The sequence below is a fragment of the Phaseolus vulgaris genome, chromosome 1 (assembly GCF_000499845.2).
Source record: "Phaseolus vulgaris cultivar G19833 chromosome 1, P. vulgaris v2.0, whole genome shotgun sequence".
Lineage (NCBI taxonomy): Eukaryota > Viridiplantae > Streptophyta > Magnoliopsida > Fabales > Fabaceae > Phaseolus > Phaseolus vulgaris.
Window position 1 is genome coordinate 11,129,818 of NC_023759.2, and position 20,718 is coordinate 11,150,535.

General features: G+C 37.6%; 1 protein-coding gene across 1 annotated transcript; it reads right to left on the reverse strand.

Annotated features, from left to right (window-relative positions):
- Window positions 1-10,546: 10,546 nt before the first annotated feature.
- On the reverse strand, window positions 10,547-14,559 carry LOC137813565 (TATA-box-binding protein-like). The gene is made up of 10 exons (XM_068615897.1): window positions 14,264-14,559; window positions 13,890-13,997; window positions 12,845-12,932; window positions 12,452-12,523; window positions 12,188-12,238; window positions 11,952-11,996; window positions 11,739-11,831; window positions 11,191-11,292; window positions 11,028-11,101; window positions 10,547-10,787 (listed from the first exon to the last, which is right to left on the reverse strand). Coding segments are annotated over exons 2-10 (603 nt in total). The 5' UTR covers window positions 13,967-13,997; window positions 14,264-14,559; the 3' UTR covers window positions 10,547-10,786.
- Between the last annotated feature and the right edge of the window lie 6,159 nt (window positions 14,560-20,718).

Here is a 20,718-nt window from a genome sequence, read left to right on the forward strand (position 1 = left end):
AAAACCAGGTGGAAATCACTAAAACACAGTACAACCAAGTACAATTCCCACTGTTCTTGAAACCTACAAGAACTTAGGTACTCTTGCTGAAAAAACCTATTTCAGCTCACACACACACTCTCCAAGAAAACCTATCAAGAAGAGTGTTCAACCAAACTATTACAAGAAATGAGAAGTGAAACGACTACACCTGATTGAGGATACAAAGATCTTCCTTAAACCAGTAGGCAAGATTGCTAGAACAGTAGCAGCACCTCACACCAAGCTTTTGGAACCAAACCAAGAACAAGCACTTTGTGATTTTTGAAATCTTTGAAGAACAAATGCTAATCCTTTGTAAACACTTAATTCTCTGCTGTCAAAACTTGTTTTTGCAAATGTATGAATGATTATTAAACTCAGAAACAAGTTTGCATTTTATAGAAAACCAACTTATAACAGATTTTTGAAAAACAGTTAAAGCTGTTATAAAATGAACAGATTGAAAATAAAATGAACAGATTTATTTTCAAAAAGCAGTTAGAGAATTTGTTAAGTGAGGAGACTTAGTCAACCATTCTGGTGCTGAGATAAAACTGAAAATCGTTTAAGCTTGACATGGCACCAGAGACAAAAAGAATCTATTCATTTACAGATGAACAAATTTATTTTTCAAAACGAAAACAGAGAAAGTTTAACTATTTAAAACTCAGTCGTTTTGAAAGATAGAAGACTTAGTCAAAATACATGATGCACAAAATCTAATTTTTTACAAGACTTAGCCAAGGCATCAGTGTAAAAATGAATCTGTTTATTTAGAAAACAACAGATTTATTTTTATGCAGTAAACGTGTTTTATGTAAAACATGTGAAAAACAGTTTAAGAAAACTTATGCTTGTTCTTATGACATGGCCAGTGGTTATGAGGTGAGTTACTCAGCAAAAAAGCCTACTCTTAGACAACCTCTAAGCACTACCTAAGACACACTTAAAGCAAAGCAAAATACAAATGAAATGTACATATAAGTCTTCATCAAACACAATCTTAAAGGGGCAACAACCATCTTCAACAACAACAAGACTACCTTTACACATAAGAGAAAAATTCTTCATGAAGGAGAACTCATGGGACAAATTAGAGTTGATAAAACTCTAGAGCTTTTAAAAGGAAAACTTTTGTCACCCATGAGAAAGGAGGTTCAAAGACATTACCCTAGATACATTTCTTGTTTTAAAACTACACCTAAGGCAATGTCTCATGAACTCTATACTCCTTCACCTTTTGCAAATGATCCTTGGGAAGACACAAGCCTAAATTTCATATTAGAGCTTCCTAGGACAACAAAAGGTTTTGATTCCATCTTCATGGATATGGATAAACTCTTCCTTAGAGAAGTGACAAGTCTTCATGATTTATCTTCAAACATAGTGTTGAATAGAGCTCCAAAATTTGAAAACCATCATTTGAGAATTCTCTTGGAAAAATTTGAAACTAAATTGTTCTTTTCAAAGTCTTATCATCCTCAACAGAATGGTCAAAATAAAATTGAAAACATAGCTCTTTCTACTATGCTTCGAGAAATCATGAGAGACAACCACAATTATTGGGATGAGTATCCTTTACCTATTGAGCATGCATACACTGGAGTAGTCCACAAGATTACTCATATTTCTACATTTGAAGTTGTATGTGAACATAGTCCTTTTTCCCTTTTAAAGTTGTTACCACCTCCTAAAGGAATTATGCCTAAAGGAAAAGTAACTACTATTGGAAATTTTATAAAACATAAGAGGAATAGAGGACACATAGAACCATCAAAAGGGAAATATTGTGAAAAGTTGCCAAAAACAAAAAAAAAAACAAAAATGTCAACTTCATACAATTAAGTTTTCTCCAATTGCTCACACTAACTCCTTTGCTTTGTTTCAAAATTCCCATAGATGGACATTTGATCTGGGAGGACAAACCTTGACGAAGCAAGAGGCTGCTATTCGAGATCAAGTCTGTAGATCTGAGGATAGATCTTCTCAAGAAGGAAGAGATGATGGACACCATCCAGCCACATTCATCCCCCTAGTTGAAGAAAAAGCATTGGATTTGAGGACAAATCATTTTCAAGAGGGAGGGGATGATGGAAGAGGGCCAAGCTCAACCTCCCATGAAAGACAAGAGCCAAGCCAAGAGCGTCTAGAGCCAAGTGAAGAGCGTCTAGAGCCAAGACGTGAGCATCCAAAAGAAGAGCGTCTAGTGCAAAGGGGAGAGCGTCTAGGACCAATTACTAGGTCCATGGCCAAGCGAATCCATGGAGACTTGGACCAAGCTACGAATGGAAGAGAGAGCTATTTGTATATGCTACATGAAGGCCCATCACGAGTAGCTTAGTATTAGTTGTAGTGTAAATAGCACAAACTTGATTCCATGAGGATTTGACCTAGATTTGCTAAGATTTGCTACGTTTCTAGAAGGATTCGCATATAAAATCCTTAAGAATGTTTCCTAAATATCGATCTCTCGCATATTTATAAAAACAACTTAGAATCACACTCAGACGTTAATGGAAATTAACATTTCAAGTTTATCCCTAACACTCAAATATGCTAAGTATTGATGTTTAGGTCCAAACCCTAAAAATACCTCTCGGTCAGATTTAAGATTCTCAATTTATCACGGAAAGTTAAAAGTAAAACAGCAATACCAATAATCAATCAAAAACTAAATATTAATATATAAGATATCACCTCAATACATAAAAGTTTGAGCAGATTACTCCCAATCCCAAAGGGTAGAATTAGTCACGCATACTTCTAGCACCTTCCATTCTCCCAATTGGGTTACAATTCACTCTATGGTGTTTTCCTCTCAATCTGGCACACTAAGGTTGAGCCTCTAGCCCTCTATTTATCCTAGTTTTCTAGGGTTAGGTTGTTTATTGTGTCGCGCTAATGGGCTAAATGATAAAACATAAAAAAGGCTTAATCTTTCTTTGCATCTTTTTCTATTCTGGGACCTTCTATCTTTATCTTTTTAGCTCAAATCATTCATCTTTAATCCAAATCTCCAATCTTCCTTAGAAATCTGCAATTAACACCAAATTTGGGAATAGAATACTCTTATTCAAATAAAGATCACAAAAAATGTAAAAAGGTATAAATTCATAAATTAGGGATTATTTTATATGTAAATTAGCAATAAATCCTCATAAGTGCCTATATTTTAATATGAAATATTACTGAAATTAAACACTTATCACCAGGTGTATTCTATTCCCTTCTTCCTTGATTACTGTATTTTTGTAGTTGTGTTGCCAATGAGTGTTGTGTGTTCTTGAGGTGTTCAAGGTCAACATTATTGGTGTGGTTTGCCAAAGGTAGTGTGTTTCTTGAGGGGTTCAAGGTCACTACTTTGGTGTGTGGTGTTTGTAATATGGTTTTGATTGCATAGTGGATTACCCAGTGGTTTCTGGGGAGTGCATGTAGTTCTTGGTGTAAGAGTGAACCAGTATAAATTGCTTGTGTGCTTATCTCTTACCCTTAACTCTTTAAATTATGTTTTAAAGTTGTTTAAAGTTCTTATTGGTGTAAACAACCGATTATTTTTCTGATATCATTTAAAATAGTTTTGGTTCTTTGTTTCCTTGATTCTTTTCTCTGTAATTCAGCATTGAATTTGATTATACCTTCAAAATTTGCGAAAATCTCTTATAAACAATTCATCCCCCCCTCCCCCCTTTTTTTAAGGCCATATATTGTAACAATTCAAACAAAGCATTTTGTTCTAGCTGAAAAAAATTTCAAAATCCCCTCTTAAACAATTCACCCCCCTCTCGTTTAAGGCCATATATTCTAACACTGGTGACCTCCTCTTGGAGCAAACCATCCAATTTGGGTTCAAGGCCACCAATGATCTAGTAGAGTATGAGGCTCTTCTTGTCGAACTGAACCTGGCGTACAACATGGGAGCTCGCGAGGTAACTTGAAAAAGCGACTCCCAAGTTATGATCAGCCAGATCACAGGGGAGTTCGAGGTAAAAGAGTCTTTGCTCCAAAGATACTACCACACAGTCCGCAACAAAATCACTCGATTTCAAAAGGTAACAGTGGAGCACATACATCGGCAAGAGAACAAGCAGGCTGACGCGTTGTCTCATTTGTCGACTACCAAGAAGAAAACAAACAAATTTGGCTAAGACAACCTAGTGTGGTAGAGACTGAATGCCTAGCGGTCGTTGACGTCGAAGCCGAGACTTGGATGACCCCGATCATCCGATACCTTGAGCACGGCACATGCAAGCCGAAATAGGAGAAAGCAATGAAGTAGCATTGTTCGAGGTGCACCATGCTCAACCAAGACCTGTACTAAAGGGGTTACTCAACGCCGTTGTTGAAAGGCATCACCAAAGACCAGGTTGAATACGTCCTCGAGGAGATCCACGAGGGGGTATGTGGCAGTCACTCGGGTGCACGGACAATGGCTGCCAAAGTCCTCATAGTTGGTTATTACGGGTCGACCGTCAAAGGGGATAGCACAGAGTTTGTGAACAAATGCGCCAAGTGTCACGAGTTTGATCCCCTATAACACCTGAAGCCATAAGTACTGCATGGCATGACATCCCCATGGTCGTTTGCCATCTGGGGATGGACATCATTGGTCCCTTTGCCCTGGGAAAGGGTCAGACAAAATTCCTCTTGGTCAGAGTCAACTATTTCACCAAATGGATCGAGGCCGAGCCACTCGAATCCATTTTCGCCAAGAACTTGAAAAATTTTGTATGGCAAAGTATTGTGTCTCAATTCAGTGTGCCGAACACAATAATAACTGATAATGGTCGACAATTCATCTACCGAGGGCTCCAATCTTTCTCCGATGACCTCGGTACCAAGTTCATAACAACCTCGTTCGAGCACCCCCAAACCAATGGTCAGGTCGAGGCTGCCAACAAGGCCATCCTGAACAAACTGAAGAACCGATTCGGCAAAGCAAAAGGCTGATGGACCGAAGAACTACTGGAAGTCTTGTGGGCATATCACTGCACCTCTAGACGACCACGCAAGAAACACCATATAGCCTAACGTATGGAACCAAAACAATGATCTCAGTCAAGGTAGGCGAGCCTACCGTTCGAAGGCAGATGTTTGATCTAACCATGAATGAAAAGGGTCTCTTTGTCAACCTAGATTTGGTCAACGAGCTCCGCGACAAGAGCAAGATTCGAGAGGCAACATTCAAGCTTCGAAAGGTGAGACGCTACAACACAAAGGGCCGACCGAGGAGCTTTCAAAAGGGAGACCTCGTCTGAAGGATAAGAACCGACACAAGGAAGAATGAAGGCAAGTTTTCATCCAACTGGGAAGGGCCCTTCCAGATCCGAGAAGTTGCAGCTGGGGGGCATACCACTTAGAGTGGTTCTCAGGAAAAATTGTATAGAGAACGTGGAATGCCACGCAGCTCAAATTTTATTATGGTTAAAATTAATAAAATTTACACACTATTCCTCACCCGGCTGTTTTTCCCTAAGGAGGGTTTTCGGTCATACATGTTTTAACGAGGTGTTTCTCTCCAACGATTTGCAATTTAAATTCAAGTTCACACATCTTTCAACACTCGGTTCGACCTAGATGAAGCCTTAACCAGCATACCCTGCCGACACCGCAAAACCTCGAATCAGTTTAGATGAAGCCTTTACCGACATACCTTGCTGATACCGCAAAACCTCGGTTCGGTATGGATGAAGCCTTAATTGGCATACCCTGCTAATACCGCAAAACCTCATATTAGTTTGGATGAAGCCTTAAGCGGCATACCCTGCTAATATCGGAAAGCCTCGATTCGGTCTGGATGAAGCCTTAACTGGCATACCCTACTGACACTGCAAAACCGTGGTTCGATCTGGATGAAGCCTTAACCGACATACCATACCAGTACCATAAAAGTTGGGTGCGATCAAGGACGTAACCTTAACCGGCTTACCCTACCGACACCTAGAAGACTAATGTTCAGTCTGGACGAAGCCTCAACTGGCATACCCTACCGAAACCTTAAAACGCACTACAAAAACAAGCAGACCGATTATTTAACTTGTTCAATTAAGTTATCCCGACCGATGAACTTAACTTGTTCAATTTTCTTTATTCAATTAAGTTATCCCGACCAAGGAACTTAACTTGTTCAATTCACGTGTTCAAATTAAACTACTATATATGAGAAAATGATAAAGGGTCATATCCCAATTGAAGGAAGCAAAAAACTAAAGCATAAAACTTACTAGTCTTCGCCTTCAGCACCTTCAGTCGTCACAGGTTGCGTCGGGCTCTCCAAAGCCCTCACCTCAACCCTCGACAAGATCTGACCCTCAAACACTTCGTTTTCGGGGTTGAAGTCACCAGACGGTAACACAACATTGTAGAGGACGTAGGCCTGGAAAAAACTTTGGTTAAGTAACTCCAAACTGTCATCAAAAATTTTATCCAGCCCCACCTCGACCGCTTCCTTCTCGACCTTCAGCTCGAAGTTCTCGGCATGAAGCACCGAGATCTTACTATTCGCCTCCTCCACAACCTTCTTCATTCGTGCATTCTCGGTCCTAATCTCTGCACTTGCCGCTCGAGCTCAGTCGCTTGGCCTTCGACGATCTCCCACTCGGAGGCCTCTCGAGAAAGCCTCTCCGCGTACTCAGTGTTAGCCACGAGAGACTGTTTCAGGTTTCCCGAAGCCTCTGAAAGCTCGTGCTCGGGCCGAGAGATCTCCTCGGCATGGAACCTAGGCAGGCCGGACGAGCACTTGACACATCATCTCGATGTTGCCTTGGAGCTAGTCTTTCGAAGGGACGCCCCGAATGAGCTCTCGCATTGGCTCGGGCAGACCAATCTTGACTCCCCTTGCAAATTGTAAGTCACCCCAAACACCAACAGGGGTGACATGGAGACCTTCAGTGTACGCTCGGTCGCATGAGGGGAATCGGCCGGTTAAAGTTGTCTTATGGCGGAGAGTCAACTTCAATCAACGTCCGACGCGGAGGAGGTGGTGTTGGCATTAACTCGGGGGAGCGAGTGGTCGTAACTATGTTACCCCCTCCCTCGACCTTTTCTTGCTTTTCCCGGAGGGGCCAACATCATCGGATGGTCCATTTCCGACCACCATGGCCTCAATACTCGACCTACCCTTCTGCTAAGCGACCCTTTCCTTAAAGCGTCGAGCAAGCCCTTTAATAGAGGAGCGTTTTGGTTCATGATTTCTGCAACAATAAGAAGCAAAATGTTAGTTAAAACCAAAGCAACCAATCGAGACTAGAGGAAACCAAAATGCCCTTAAAGGCCACCCAGCGAGATGATTTAGCTTACACGGCTATTAGCTTCCGTGTAGGAAGTTTCCTCGGGAGCTTATCGAAGAGAAAAAGAATCTTTAGCTCTTCGGCACCCATGGTCGGACGAGGCCACTCCTTAAACTTCTGAGGCTTCCCAGACCAAGACATAGGAAACCTCGACCGACCGGCTTCATCAAAGAAATATGGTGCGGCTTCCGGTCGGATGAAAACTTTGAAAAATATTTCTTTAACTTTTTGTACAAAGTGGTGTAGGAGTTGAAGAGAACATTATCCGACTGACTGATCAATGAATGCCACAGAACAGGCTCGGCCGGATGGGAGGCATAATAACTTAAAAAGCATGAAGGGGTAGGATGCAAACGAGGAACATCACATATCAGGCGGAAGGCCTGGATGGACGCCCAGGTGTTTGGATGAAGCTGAGTAGGATTCACGTTGAGCGCCTTAAGGACGCCGATCATGAAGTTAGCGAAAGGTAAAGAAACGTGTAAGTCTAAAAACAGGCAAGAGAATACATGTAGAAGAATGGTGACTTGGTGGGAGAGCGACCCAGACATATGGTCTAGGTCGGTAAGCACAACTCAACCCTAAAGAAGCTGAGGCCAGCATCTGCCTTCAAAACCGGGACCTTCTCCAAAATATCTGCAACAGAGGTCTCAATCGTAAAGGCAGAGGTGATACTTATTACCTTAGGATCTACCCAGTCAATCTCTGGAGGGAAGATGACCTGCTCAAGGGAGTTCGACCGGTCGACAACATCGCCTGAGTCGTCCCCCTTAGCCACCTCCTCCACAGGGTGCAACACTTGGATTGCACCGACCGACAGAGGCTCAGTCGTAGAGGAGTTAGAAACAAAAGACGAAGAGGAAGAAGGACGCACGGGACGAGGAGAAGGGGGAGTCGAAGAAGAAGAAGAGGTAGGACAAGACAAAGAATACATAACTAACCTTGTGAAAGAAGAAATACAGCAGCTTAGGAGGATAAGGAGTGTTCGGGTCTGGAGAATTATCAAAGTAGTAGCGCAGTGTCTCGACACTATTGGGACCACTATTTATAGCCCTTGACAGTCTCGGGAGACAAGCGTCGCAACCATCTCAACGGTCCTCGTCGTTTGGGGCCCAAAAACCCTTCATCAATGCAGGTCACGTCATGCATGCAGGCACCGCCTGACGTCGCGTCAAGCATCGAGAAGCCCAATCACCAAACTCAGAAGCCCGACTGACACATCTCTCTCAAAGGACTCTTCAGACTAATCATCCTCGAACCAGGGGGCAAGTGTACCGGTGAGGGTCGTACAACTGATGTCACGTCTCGGTCCTCATCACTGGGTCGACTGAAGTAAAGGCCCACGTCCATAGGACCGACTGACAGCACAAGTCTGAGTCATCGAAGCTAATCCATGATTAAAAGCTAGGTAATGTGTCCCTAAGCATGGCCCAGCTCCCTAATCCGATCCTATAAGGTAGGCCCACTAAAATAATATAAATAGCACATATTTCAAGAATCAGGTAGCCCACTACAAAAAGCGTGGATGAACTCTTTAATCTAATTCGTTGACCCGCTAAGATCCTCTCCAAATAAACCGCAGCCCGCACGGGCTAACGAACGAGGCGTGACATATTTGCCTTTTATATGATGATTTTTCAGGAGTTTAGGATTTGTGGTAACTTAATTTATTGAATATTAGGATAAACAATCTTCAAATGGTCATAAAAAGAAATCAAACGGTCATAAGTTTTTATAGAAAATTCAGATAAAAAAATTAAAGTTTCTCAGAACATGGCGTGACATATTTACATTTTATATGGAGAGTTGGTCGTATAATAAATGTTTATTTTATTTTATTTTTGTAGAAAAAATCATATTCTATTCACTCATTATTGTAGTATGACATTTATTTTATTTTATTTAAAAAATTAATTTCATGTACTAAAAAATAAATGTTTTATTTTCATCATTTAAAAGAGTTAGTTTTTTTTATCAACAATAAAAAATAAATAAATAAAAATCACTTAAGAGTGATCCAACCCATATAAATCACTTATGTGTAATCGAATACATAGATCTAAACAACAGTGAAAAAGGAAAAACAAATAGAAAAAACTTTAAAGGTATCAGGACCACAATTTTAATTGAATCATGAAGTTAGTATATAAAAAGTGACAATAGATTTAATTATTTAATTTTAAATAAGATCTTATATTTAAAATTTATTAATTAAAAATAATATAAAAAAAAATTTCAAATAAAATAATTAAAAAAATAGTTATTTTCATTAAAATATTTTTTAACAAAACCTTGAAAAGATATTTTTATATATACAAAACAAAATTTTAATTATTTTTAATCAAACCTTCTAACAACTCATATAAATCACTTATGTTTAATCACTTATGTTTAATCGAATATATAGATCCAAATGACGACAGTAAAAAAAAAAAACAAATAGAAAAAACTTTAAAGTTATCCAGAACCACAATTTTAATTGAATCATGAAGTTAGTATATAAAAAGTGACAATAAATTTAATTATTTAATTTTAAATAAGATCTTATATTTAAAATTTATTAATTAAAAATAATATAAAGAAAAAATTTCAAATAAAATAATTGAAAAAATAGTTATTTTCATTAAAATATTTTTTAACAAAACCTTCAAAAGATATTTTTATATATACAAAACAAAACTTTAATTATTTTTAATCAAACTTTCTTAACAACTCTCAAAAATTTCAAAAATTTGAATTTAAATTTTTGTCATGATTGAATGAATTAAAACAGAAATAAAAGTTTAATTATAGTAATAGAAATAAATTTTTTACAATTAATGAAATTTTAATTTTAAAAGAAAAAAATCTTATAAAAACTAACCCGTAGACCGGCGGGTTTCCTTTTATGCGAAAGTAAAATAAACCCGCACTAACCCGTAGACCGGCGGATTTCCTTTTATAAGAAAGTAAAATAAACCTGCACTTCTTACACACGACAGGCCAACCAACCTGCACTTTTGTAGGCCAAACACGATACATGTCTATGCGTGACGGGTTGAACCCGCATTACGACCACTAATGCACATTATATAAATGCTACAATAATCATAGACGAAGTCAACGATTGTATTATAGTTATTAGCCATTGATTTTCTACTGAACAGCTTTAAATCCCCTTTATTCTCTTCAGAACAACACGTTTTAGAACCAGATCCATGTCCAAAATAAATGTCAGAACTGAATGTGCTACTACTGCATTTAGCTCCACTTTTTTTCTCATTTCTGACTCCTCAAAATCATCTTTTTTTTAAAATGTCAAATCAATAGAACAATGTCTGGCACTTTACCAAAAAGATCAATCAAAAAACAGATACAGGGCAACACAACGGCTGTCTTTAATTTATATCAATCTTAGATCTCATCTCATATTTGTCATAGTATTTACAGTTCCACGAACTTCTCTGTAAGACCCGCTGCTCCTGCTCTTTCTGGACAAATCTGCAATAACCATGTCAAATATTGAATAATGGTTTTATAGCCAGAAATAGTGATCTAAAGTAGCAAAAAATCAATTCATTTTACGAATGCATCAGGTGTAAACTACATAAACACTCACACAACAAATACAACCTTACGAAACCTAATGCATCATAATTCTGATGGCTAAACAAAAGGTAGCCGCGATTACATGTGTATGTATTGAAAAAGTTAAATATATCAAGAGAAATTCGTACGTACCATTGTTGGTTTTTCCTGAATTCAGTAAGTACAGGATATATGTTCTCAAAGGCAGTATATGTCTCTTCTCTCACCTAAAAATGGAAGTGAAAACAGCTAAAATCCAGTACAAAAAAAGGGGAGAGAAAATTATAAGGGAAAATTATAAAGCAAAAAATATCACCTTTGCTCCTGTTAGGACAATTTTTCCAGAAACAAATATAAGCAAGACTATTTTAGGCTGCTTCATACGGTAGATTAAACCTGGAAACAGCTCTGGTTCATACTATCACCACAAACAAGCAAAGTATCAGCAAATATCCACCATTGTCCCTCTACTTCAAAACATTAGATTAACCACATGCATAAACAACAGAAGATGCCCCTTTCCACAATTTATATTTCCCAAGTTACTTTATCAGACGAGCATAAAGATTTATAATAATATTAGTCCAGTTTAACCATTTCACTCTGTCTAAAATTTTCGAACTCAGCCTTTCCATCTTTTATGCTTTGCAACATAGTGCTTTAAACAAAATACAGTTTTTCCCTAGGTTATTTTGACATCAAGTATATAATTCAAAAAGACACCCTTAAAATTGTTTGAGACTGCTAAAAATCAAGATAGCCAAAAATTGATTGTGAAAATAAATAATAGTGTTATTTTAAAAGTCAATATCAAAGATCCAATCCAAGCCCATGAATTGTTTCACCAAAAGATAAAAAACTTACACTTGAGAAAGCACCATGAGAATATGCAAGACCCTCCAGCCGTATGGGGAACCTGACATCACAAGAGCCAACAATGTTCTGAATTTTGAAATCCTAAAGCACAATACCAAAGGAATCAACTAGTAATCAAGCACTACATAGTTAAATGAGAAAAGAACAATAATGGATAAAACAATTTCAGAAAAAAATTATAAGGAAGAGCAAGGACAATACCTTAAATTTGGCAGGGAAACCAAGCTTTTGGATAATACGAGCATACTGAAATGGGTAAAATAGAAATGTCAGAAAATATGAAAATTTTTCAGAATGATCTTCACAATCCTAACTGAAGAGAGCAACCTGAAGATCAATATTAACACATGCAAAGAATTTAAAAAAACCAGCCTCCTCAGTCTACTCAAAACAGGAAGAATAGTTTCAAAACCAAGCAAAAACAAACAGTAACATACCTTCCTGGCCGCCAATTTAGACTGTTGTTCACTCTTAGCTCCAGTACAAACCTAGTCAATGGTCATAAAAGAATAAATCAAAATCCATAAGAAAAAGAATCCCTTTACAAGAAGGGTACCAGATTAATTTGGTTTTGTAATAAAAATTAGAGCTATGAGGAAAATCAGAAAAGAAAATTGCAAATCGGAAGGCCTACATCTGATGCATAGTTGAAATGTATTGTTAATTGCAAGATATTAAGCATGGTAAGAAAAGAACTATACCATCTTGCCTGAAGCAAAAATAAGTGCAGTTGTTTTGGGCTCTCTTATCCTCATAATAACAGCAGCAAAACGCTGCAAGCAAACACATCACAAATTATTAGTACAGTATACCACCAACCAACTAGAACTAGTATATATAGTACATAAGCTAATTAATAATTCTGAATAACACATGTAGAAGATATCACATGGGGTACATAAAATAGCAATCTTAGATTAACCGTACTTTTCTGATCCAGATACGAACAACAAAATTCAGATAGCAGACTAGATGATTGCACAACAATCTTTATCATAATTCAGATGCAAAATCAGAAAAATAAACATTTATACATGCACAGTTGTGCAGGTAACGAATGTGAGTGAAACTCACTACAAGTAAATGAGACTTGCCTTGGGATTGTACTCAGCATTACGAGCTTGTAGTGCAATTGTTTTGAGGTCCAACTTGCAGTCCAAATTGACTGTGGACACAATATTTCTGGCAATACAAACAGCTTGATTTTTAAATTACACCATCTAAATAGAGGAAAATTTATTATGTACACAAATATAAATAGAAAGAAATCATTTGCATAGTCCAAAGTAAATTGTAAACACAAACAAAATTGTTAAATAATACAAATCCTTAACATTCCAATGTGAAGAGAAGCAAAATTAATATACATTCCATCCAAAATAAAGGCAAATTGATCAAAAGTAGCAAATTTGGTGTGGGTGTGACAGATAGGTCAAAAAGATTACACAAAAAAACAGGGTGGTAAAAATGACATGAAGCACCTCTGCACAACAACACGCTTTGACCCACAGAAAAATCCATCTAGAAAAAGGACATAGGAGATTGAAAGTGACTAATAAGATTTGCCAACTTGTTAGGGACGACCTCAAATTCAAATTTCGGCAATACAGATATAAGTTAAATACATGCTCTGGCTAATGTGGCAAGGTGTTAACAGAAACCCTGCACAATCATCATCACTCAATAAAAAATAAGTAAATTATAGAATATTCAAGAGGCCTTAAAAGATCACGATAAAGACAAGTGTTCCAACTTGAGATTATGGCATTATAACCAAAAGGAACATCTTTCGGATTTCTATTTTTTTATTAACGTAAGAGAAAATTATAATCATGGGATTAAATAAATAAGTTTTTTTTCTATTACACATATTTGTTTTTTGTTACAACCCATATTTGAGCATTTTGTTTGAGCCGTCCGAGATGAAATTTCCATATACCGTTCTCTGGGCGGGTTCCTTTACGTTATCTAGTGTTAAGAAGATACAAAGACATAGGGGTTGACCTACTGGAACACATCAAAGGGTATTACAAAAAAGAGGCTAACCCCACAACTCAAAACTTAAAATCCAGCCATCTAAAGCTTGCAATTGAAACCAAACGGAAAAGTGATTTGTTGAAAGAAACAACGGATACTCACTGAAGGGTGGGCACGATCCCAGAAGGATGCTTCTGTAGATCTACTGGCTGGATCCCTTCCAATACTTGGTCAGCCATCAAACCCTAATTTATTAACCCAATCGCAGAGCTGCCCGCAACCAAAAAATCAAAAGTCACCACGTTCAACACCAATCAGTACCAAACAAAAGTACGCTAGGCTTATTCTCAACTCCAAAAAAAGGAAAAGGAAAAACCTTTAACAATTAAAAACCAAAAAGACTAAGAACCCGAAATTTAAGAAAAACCCAAACAGATAATCAAAATATTTTCACCCGATACAAAGAACCCCTCTTGCTGTCTTAAAATTAGTTTGAGAAAAAAGAGAAATTGGGGTGCTTGCATGTGAAATCAGACCTATAAGAGAGAAATTGGGGTTGGGATATGCGCGTGGAGCGAATCGGAGAGGGAAAAGAGTGAAAAGGAGTAAAGAGCGCGCGAAGGATTCGAAAGAAGAGTTCTTTTATATGAGAAAGGAGATATATAGACAGAGCATTTGGGAATTGTATGTTGCGATAGGTTTTGATATGAAGAGAGAGAGAGGGAGAGAGAGTTTGTATGTCCAGAGAATGTGAGGAAGAGAGAGAGAGAGAGAGAGAGAGAGTGAAAGGTATTTGTAATGTGTGGAAAGATCAGGAGACAATAGCGAGAGAAGAGCAACGAGATCTGTCGCCTCTTATTTATAGGCGTGAGGGAGGGCAATGCTATTCTTGCAGCTCATCTTTAACGGCCCAATTGCCCAATCACACGTGGCCACAACGGTTGACTTGACTGGGCTTTCGGGAAACTAGGGAACCACGCCGGGCCACGGCTTTTTTTCTTTCATCTCATTATAATGTTTATATTAATTTTAATTTTATATTCTTTTAAAGTAAAATAATTTACGTTTTAAAATTTAAAATTCAGAAGAAAAAATATTATATATAGATGTAATTACATTCTCAATTTACAAACAACATCATATTTCTTTTCATATAGTTATACTTCTTAAATTTAAGTTTTGGACAACATTTTCTTTTCATTCTTCCTAATTTACCACGCAATGAGGAAAGTTAAAATCAAAAAGTTTTTTTTTCTTCAAAATTAATTTTAATTTTAGATCAATTTTTAAAATTTATTAATTAATTGTATATATATATAATATAGTTATATAGTTAAATATATATTAGTCAGAGTTGAGTGGACCAACTCACTCGACCAACAATTGTTATTATTTAAATCAGTTGTGATATTATTCTAAAGATAAAATATATTATTATTATTTAAATATGTTGTGATATTATTTTGAAGATAAAATATATGATTCTTATTAATTAAATCTTTTGTGATATTATTTTGAAGATAAAAGATATGATTGTTATTATTTGAATATGTTATGATATTATTCTGAAGACAAAAAATATGATTTTTATTATTTAAATTTGTTGTGATATTATTCTGAAGATAAAAGATATAATTGTTATTATTTAAATCTTGTATGATATTATTCTGAAAATAACATATATGATTATCTGTTCTGATATTATTCTGGTGAAAAAAGACAAATGGGAGGAGACCGGTCAAAAAATTCTATAAAGAGAGGATGACCCCTAAAAAGTGGCGCCCCCTCGTCTCATTGTGACTTCCACACATCTAGGAAGTTTTCAATTATAATGAAATTCCAAACATCATTTAGTCAAGGAAGCTTTGCCTTAACATGGCAATCTCTCCCAATGCTCAAAGACTCGACTTTATCAATGAAGCTTTTCCTTAACATGGCAATCCATCGTGATGTCTACAGACTCGGCTCGGTCAAGGAAGTTTTGCCTTAAAATGGTAATCCCTCCCAATTCTCAAAGACTCGGCTCGATCAATGAAGCTTTTCCTTAACATGGCAATCCATCCTGATGCCCAAAGAATCGGCTCAGTCAAGGAAGTTTTGCCTTAACATGACAATCCCTCTGATGCTCCAAGGCTCGGCTCGGTCAAAGAAGTTTTTCCTTAACATGGAAATCCCTCTCGATGTCCCAAGGCTCGGCTCAGCTTGGTCAAGGAAGTTTGGCCCTAACATGGCAATCCCTCCCGATGCTCCAAGACTCGGCTTGGTCAAAGAAGCTTTGCCTTAACATGGCAATCCCGCCCAAAGTGATGGCAAAATTCATGAAGTTCTTCTTGAATCATGTAAGAGATGGTGTGGAAGCCATGGATGTGTGTGTGCAAGATCCTCCTAAGAGTGATGTTGATCTTGAAGGTGCATGATGTGTATGAACATTGGGAGGTTCGGCCAGCCCAAGGAAAGGTGAAGGATGTGAAGTTTAGAGCCTAGAGTTCTAGGGAGAAGCAAATCTTGGCACAAAATGGCAGCATAACTTTACTCACAATAAACTTGGAAAATACAAGAGATAGCCTTCCTATTTATAGGCTATAGAACCGTAAAAGCTAAGCTAATTCCTAATGAAATGGAAGCCAAATGAAATGCAATTCACAATACACATGGCACATGACCGGCCAAGCAACTAGATTCTATAATGTTCACTCATTTATGCTTTCTACACTACTCTAATTACTTAACCACCCTTAATGGGCCTCCATGTGACAATTACAAGGTCTTCTCAAAACTGTAGCTTGACCCATATGTATGTGAAGCTAGACGGTCTAGGATTCCTTCTAGATGTTCCTTATGTAGCCGCTCCTCATCATGGCCTAGACGCTCCTCATCATAGGCTAGACGCTCCGTTTGAGACTAGACGCTCCTCATCATGGGCTAGACAGTCTAGTCTTGGAAGCTTTGGCTTTCATAGTGTGGTGAGCTTGGGCCCTCCTCCATCATCCCCTCCCTCTTGAAAAGGATTTGTCCTCAAATCCAAGGCTTTTGCTAAGGGAATGGTTGTGGCTGGATGGTGTCCATCATCTCCTCCTTCTTGAGAAGATCTATCCTCATATTTGCATTCTTGATCTCGGATAGCAGCCTCTTGCTTCGTCAAGATGTGTCCTCCCGGATCAAATATCAATCTATGTGAATCTTGAAACAAAGCAAACGAGTTAGGGTGAGCCTTTGGAGAACAAATAAATGTGGGAAGTTGCCATTTTTGTTTTTCTCTTGTTTTGGCCAACTTCTCACAATACCTCCCTTTTGAGGGTTGTAGGTGCCCTCTAATCCTCTTATGTTTTCTAAAATTTCCAAAAGTAGTTACTTTTCCCTTAGGCATAATCCCTTTAAGAAATGGTAACAACTTTAAAAGGGCAAGAGGACATTGGGCACATACAACTTCAAATGGAGAAATATGAGTAATCTTGTGGACTACTCCATTGTATGCATGCTTATAAGGAAAAGGATTCTTATCCCAAGATTTGTGAATGTCCTTCATGATTTCGTGAAGCATAGAAGGAAGAGCTATGTTTTCAAATTTTGAAGCTCTATCATTTGAAAATAAATCATGGAGGCTTGTCACGTTTCTTAGGACGAGTTTATCCATATCCATGAAGAATGGATCAAGACCTTTTGTCGTCCTAGGAAGCTCTAATTTGAAATGTGTGTCTTCCCAAGGATCTTTTACAAAAGGTGAAGGAGTATAGAGTTCTTGAGACTTTGCTTTAGGTGTATTTTGAAAACAAGAGTTGTACCTAAAGTAATGTCTTTGAACCTCTTTTCTCATGGGTGACAAAAGTTTTCCTCTTAACAGCTCTAGAGTTTCATCAACTCTCATTTGCCCCATGAATTCTCCTTCTTGTAGACTTTTTCTCTTATGTGCAAAGAGCGTCTCGTTGGTACAACCATTGTTTATGAAAATTTGTATATTTTGCAATGGTTGTCTCAATAAGACATGGCAAGTTGTTCTAGGCACTACTTCATACAAAAATTGGGAGGTGCTTATAGATAACTTGTCATTATTTTGGGGATATCTTAACACATTTGAGAAATAGTCTTGATCTATGCAAGCTTCTTTTAAAGACTCTTCTTTTGTGCTTTTGCTTGCAAGTGTTCCTTTACAATAGGAAAGGCTAGGTTGTTCAACAAGAAGCATGTTTGTAAAGGTATTTTCAATGTGCTTGACTTGTTGAATGACCTTGTGGGAAGGAACACTCTTCTCCCACGCCTTTTGTTTCCCAAAATTTTTCTCTTTTTCTATTTTTTCTTCATCCCTTTTGTGTTTCATTTGTATTTGGTCTTTTACCACTTGGGAATGTGGTAAAGGGCTAAGTACAAACTTTTTGTGCTTGTGGATGAAAGAAATCTCGTTAGTTAGACCATTATGCGAGGTTTTCTTATCAAATTGCCATGGTCTACCTAATAAGATGTGGCAAGCTTCCATAGGTACTACATCACATAAAACATTGTCTTTGTAGTTACCTATAGAAAACTCGATTTCCACTTGTTTGTCTACACGTAGTTCTCCATCCTCATTGATCCATGGTAAATTGTACGGTTTTGGATGAGGAACTACTTGTAGTTTTAGTTTTTCAATCAATCTAGTGTTACAGCAATTGCAGCATGATCCACCATCCACAATAAGAGAGCATATATTTTCTAAAACATTGCATCTAGTATGAAAAATGTTCTCTCGTTGTGTCTCAATGGATGCACTAGGTTGATTGTGGAGGATTCTTTGAATCATCAATAAGTCCCCCTCCAAAGGATTTATCCTCTCTCCTTCCCCCTTTTCTTGTGTACTAGGTTCATCCTCACCACTTGTGTACTCATCTTTTCCTTTTAAGAACAAAACCCTTTGGTTTGGACATTGTGCTTGCACATGTCCTCTTCCAAAACATTTAAAACACTTAGTGTCCCTAGCACGGATGTATGGGGTGGAGGCATCTTTCACTAAGGGTTTGGTAGTTTCTTTGGGTTCGTCTCTAGGTGTACTACCTTCCCTTTTAAAGTCTTTTTTGGGATAAGAGTTGGAGTAAGAACCCACCCTTTGACTTGAAGTTTTGCGCAAATTTTGTTGTTCAACTTTAATACAAAGTTGAACCAAATCATTCAAGTCTTGGTAGGGTAATAGTTCTACTCTATCCTTTATCTCAAGGTTGAGCCCACTTAGAAACCTAGATATGGTGGTGGTTTCTTCCTCTCTAATGGATGCTCTCATCATGTAGAGCTCCATTTTCTGCCTATACTCTTCCACACTCAAGTTCTTTTGTTGGAGTCTTTGGAGCTTGTCCATCAACTCCCTATGGTAGTAGGAAGGTATGTGGCGACGTCTTAGGGCTCCCCTAAGGTCATTCCAATATTCTATGGGAGGCTCCCTATGAAGACGTCGGTCTCTCTCTAGAGAGGTCCACCAATACATGGCATTGCTTTGGAAACTAAGGGTTGCTAAGGGTACCTTCCTCTCTTCACTCACCCCATGGCAAGCAAAGAGTTGCTCGACTTTCATCTCCCAATCTAGGTAGGTCTCTACATCTTCCTTGCCATAGAAATGGGGTAGGTCTACCCTTACTTCCCTTGGGCTCTCTTGCTCCCTTTGTCTAGTTCTTCTAGGGGGTGGTTGGTAATAGTCATTGATTCTAAGGCTTCCCTCCCCTAGAAACTCATTACTTTTAGAATGGGATGCATGAGTATGAGTTTTTTTATTTATTTTTGGGATTTCTCTTCTTGGGCTTTAGCCAATTCATTAATTTTATTCTCATTCTCCAATTGTCTAAAAGAAATCATTTGCACAGCTTGTGAAACTTCTTTTAAAAGAGATTTTATAGATTTTACTTCACTTTCAATAGACTTTGGAGAGTGAGGAGGAGAAGACATGGCTAAAGTTTTTGTGTATATAAGTGTTTTACCTTGAGGAAATTTAGGAAAGTCAAAGAAGGTAGTTTTCCAGGTAAGGGAGGTGAGTCACAAAGGACTACTTAAGTACCAAGCCTTTGCCTTAGCCAAAAATTATCCCTCAATGTCTTCACACAAAACTTCCTCTTAGTAAACTACTTGGAACACAATTAAGTTGAGAAATCAAAACTCTTTTTTTTTTCAATGCAAGAAAAACAATGTATGCTAACTAGTTAACAAAGCTAGACGGTTTTAACAAAGCTTAAAACAACCACACATACAAAGCGTTACTAATTAAGCAATATAGAAACAACTAAAAACAATTAACAATTGCTAATTAAAGAGTTCTATACTAGTCGGCCCTAGGTGAGACTTCTTGGACACTTGGAGCCCTTGAAGACACACTCACCGTCTAATAACGTAATTAAGAAGTAATTAACACAAATTAAGTTGCAAGGAAATTAAGAAAAACTCTCTTTGTTGATCCTCTTTTTGCTAAATGCACTTCCTTGTTGTCTTTGCTTGTTGGCCCTCCAAGTGTTTGTAGTGTTTTTCAAGAAAGCTTGATTCGGCCTTGGCTTTGTTTCCCCTTAGAATGAAGGTCATTATTCTCCAATTCCAGCACCTATCAAAAGACTAGACCTTACCCAAGTCAAGTTTCCATTCAATTAAGCACCAAAGGAGAATAAATTCCAGCACCAAATTAGAGGTCAAAGAACAAAAGCAAGAAACAATTTAATTGAATAAAACAGTACCACCAAAAGGAGTTAGATTATGACAACTAGAAAGGGGTCCAAGAAATATTAAGCAAGCAAATAAAAGGTACTCAATTAAAGGTAGGCACACAAAAGAGTTCCTAAGAATGGCACTAGAATTAGATTACAAAATAAAAAACAGCACCACTGGAAAATTGTTGTGGGCCAGAAACGTGTTTTTCCCCAATTTATGCTGAGCTGTGCTTTTTGGATTTGATTCTGAAATTTTATATGCAAGATATTCAAGATCTTAGCTAAAATCTGGCTTTGGAATCACTCAAAACGCATAAACCATTTTTTTTTAATAAATTTTT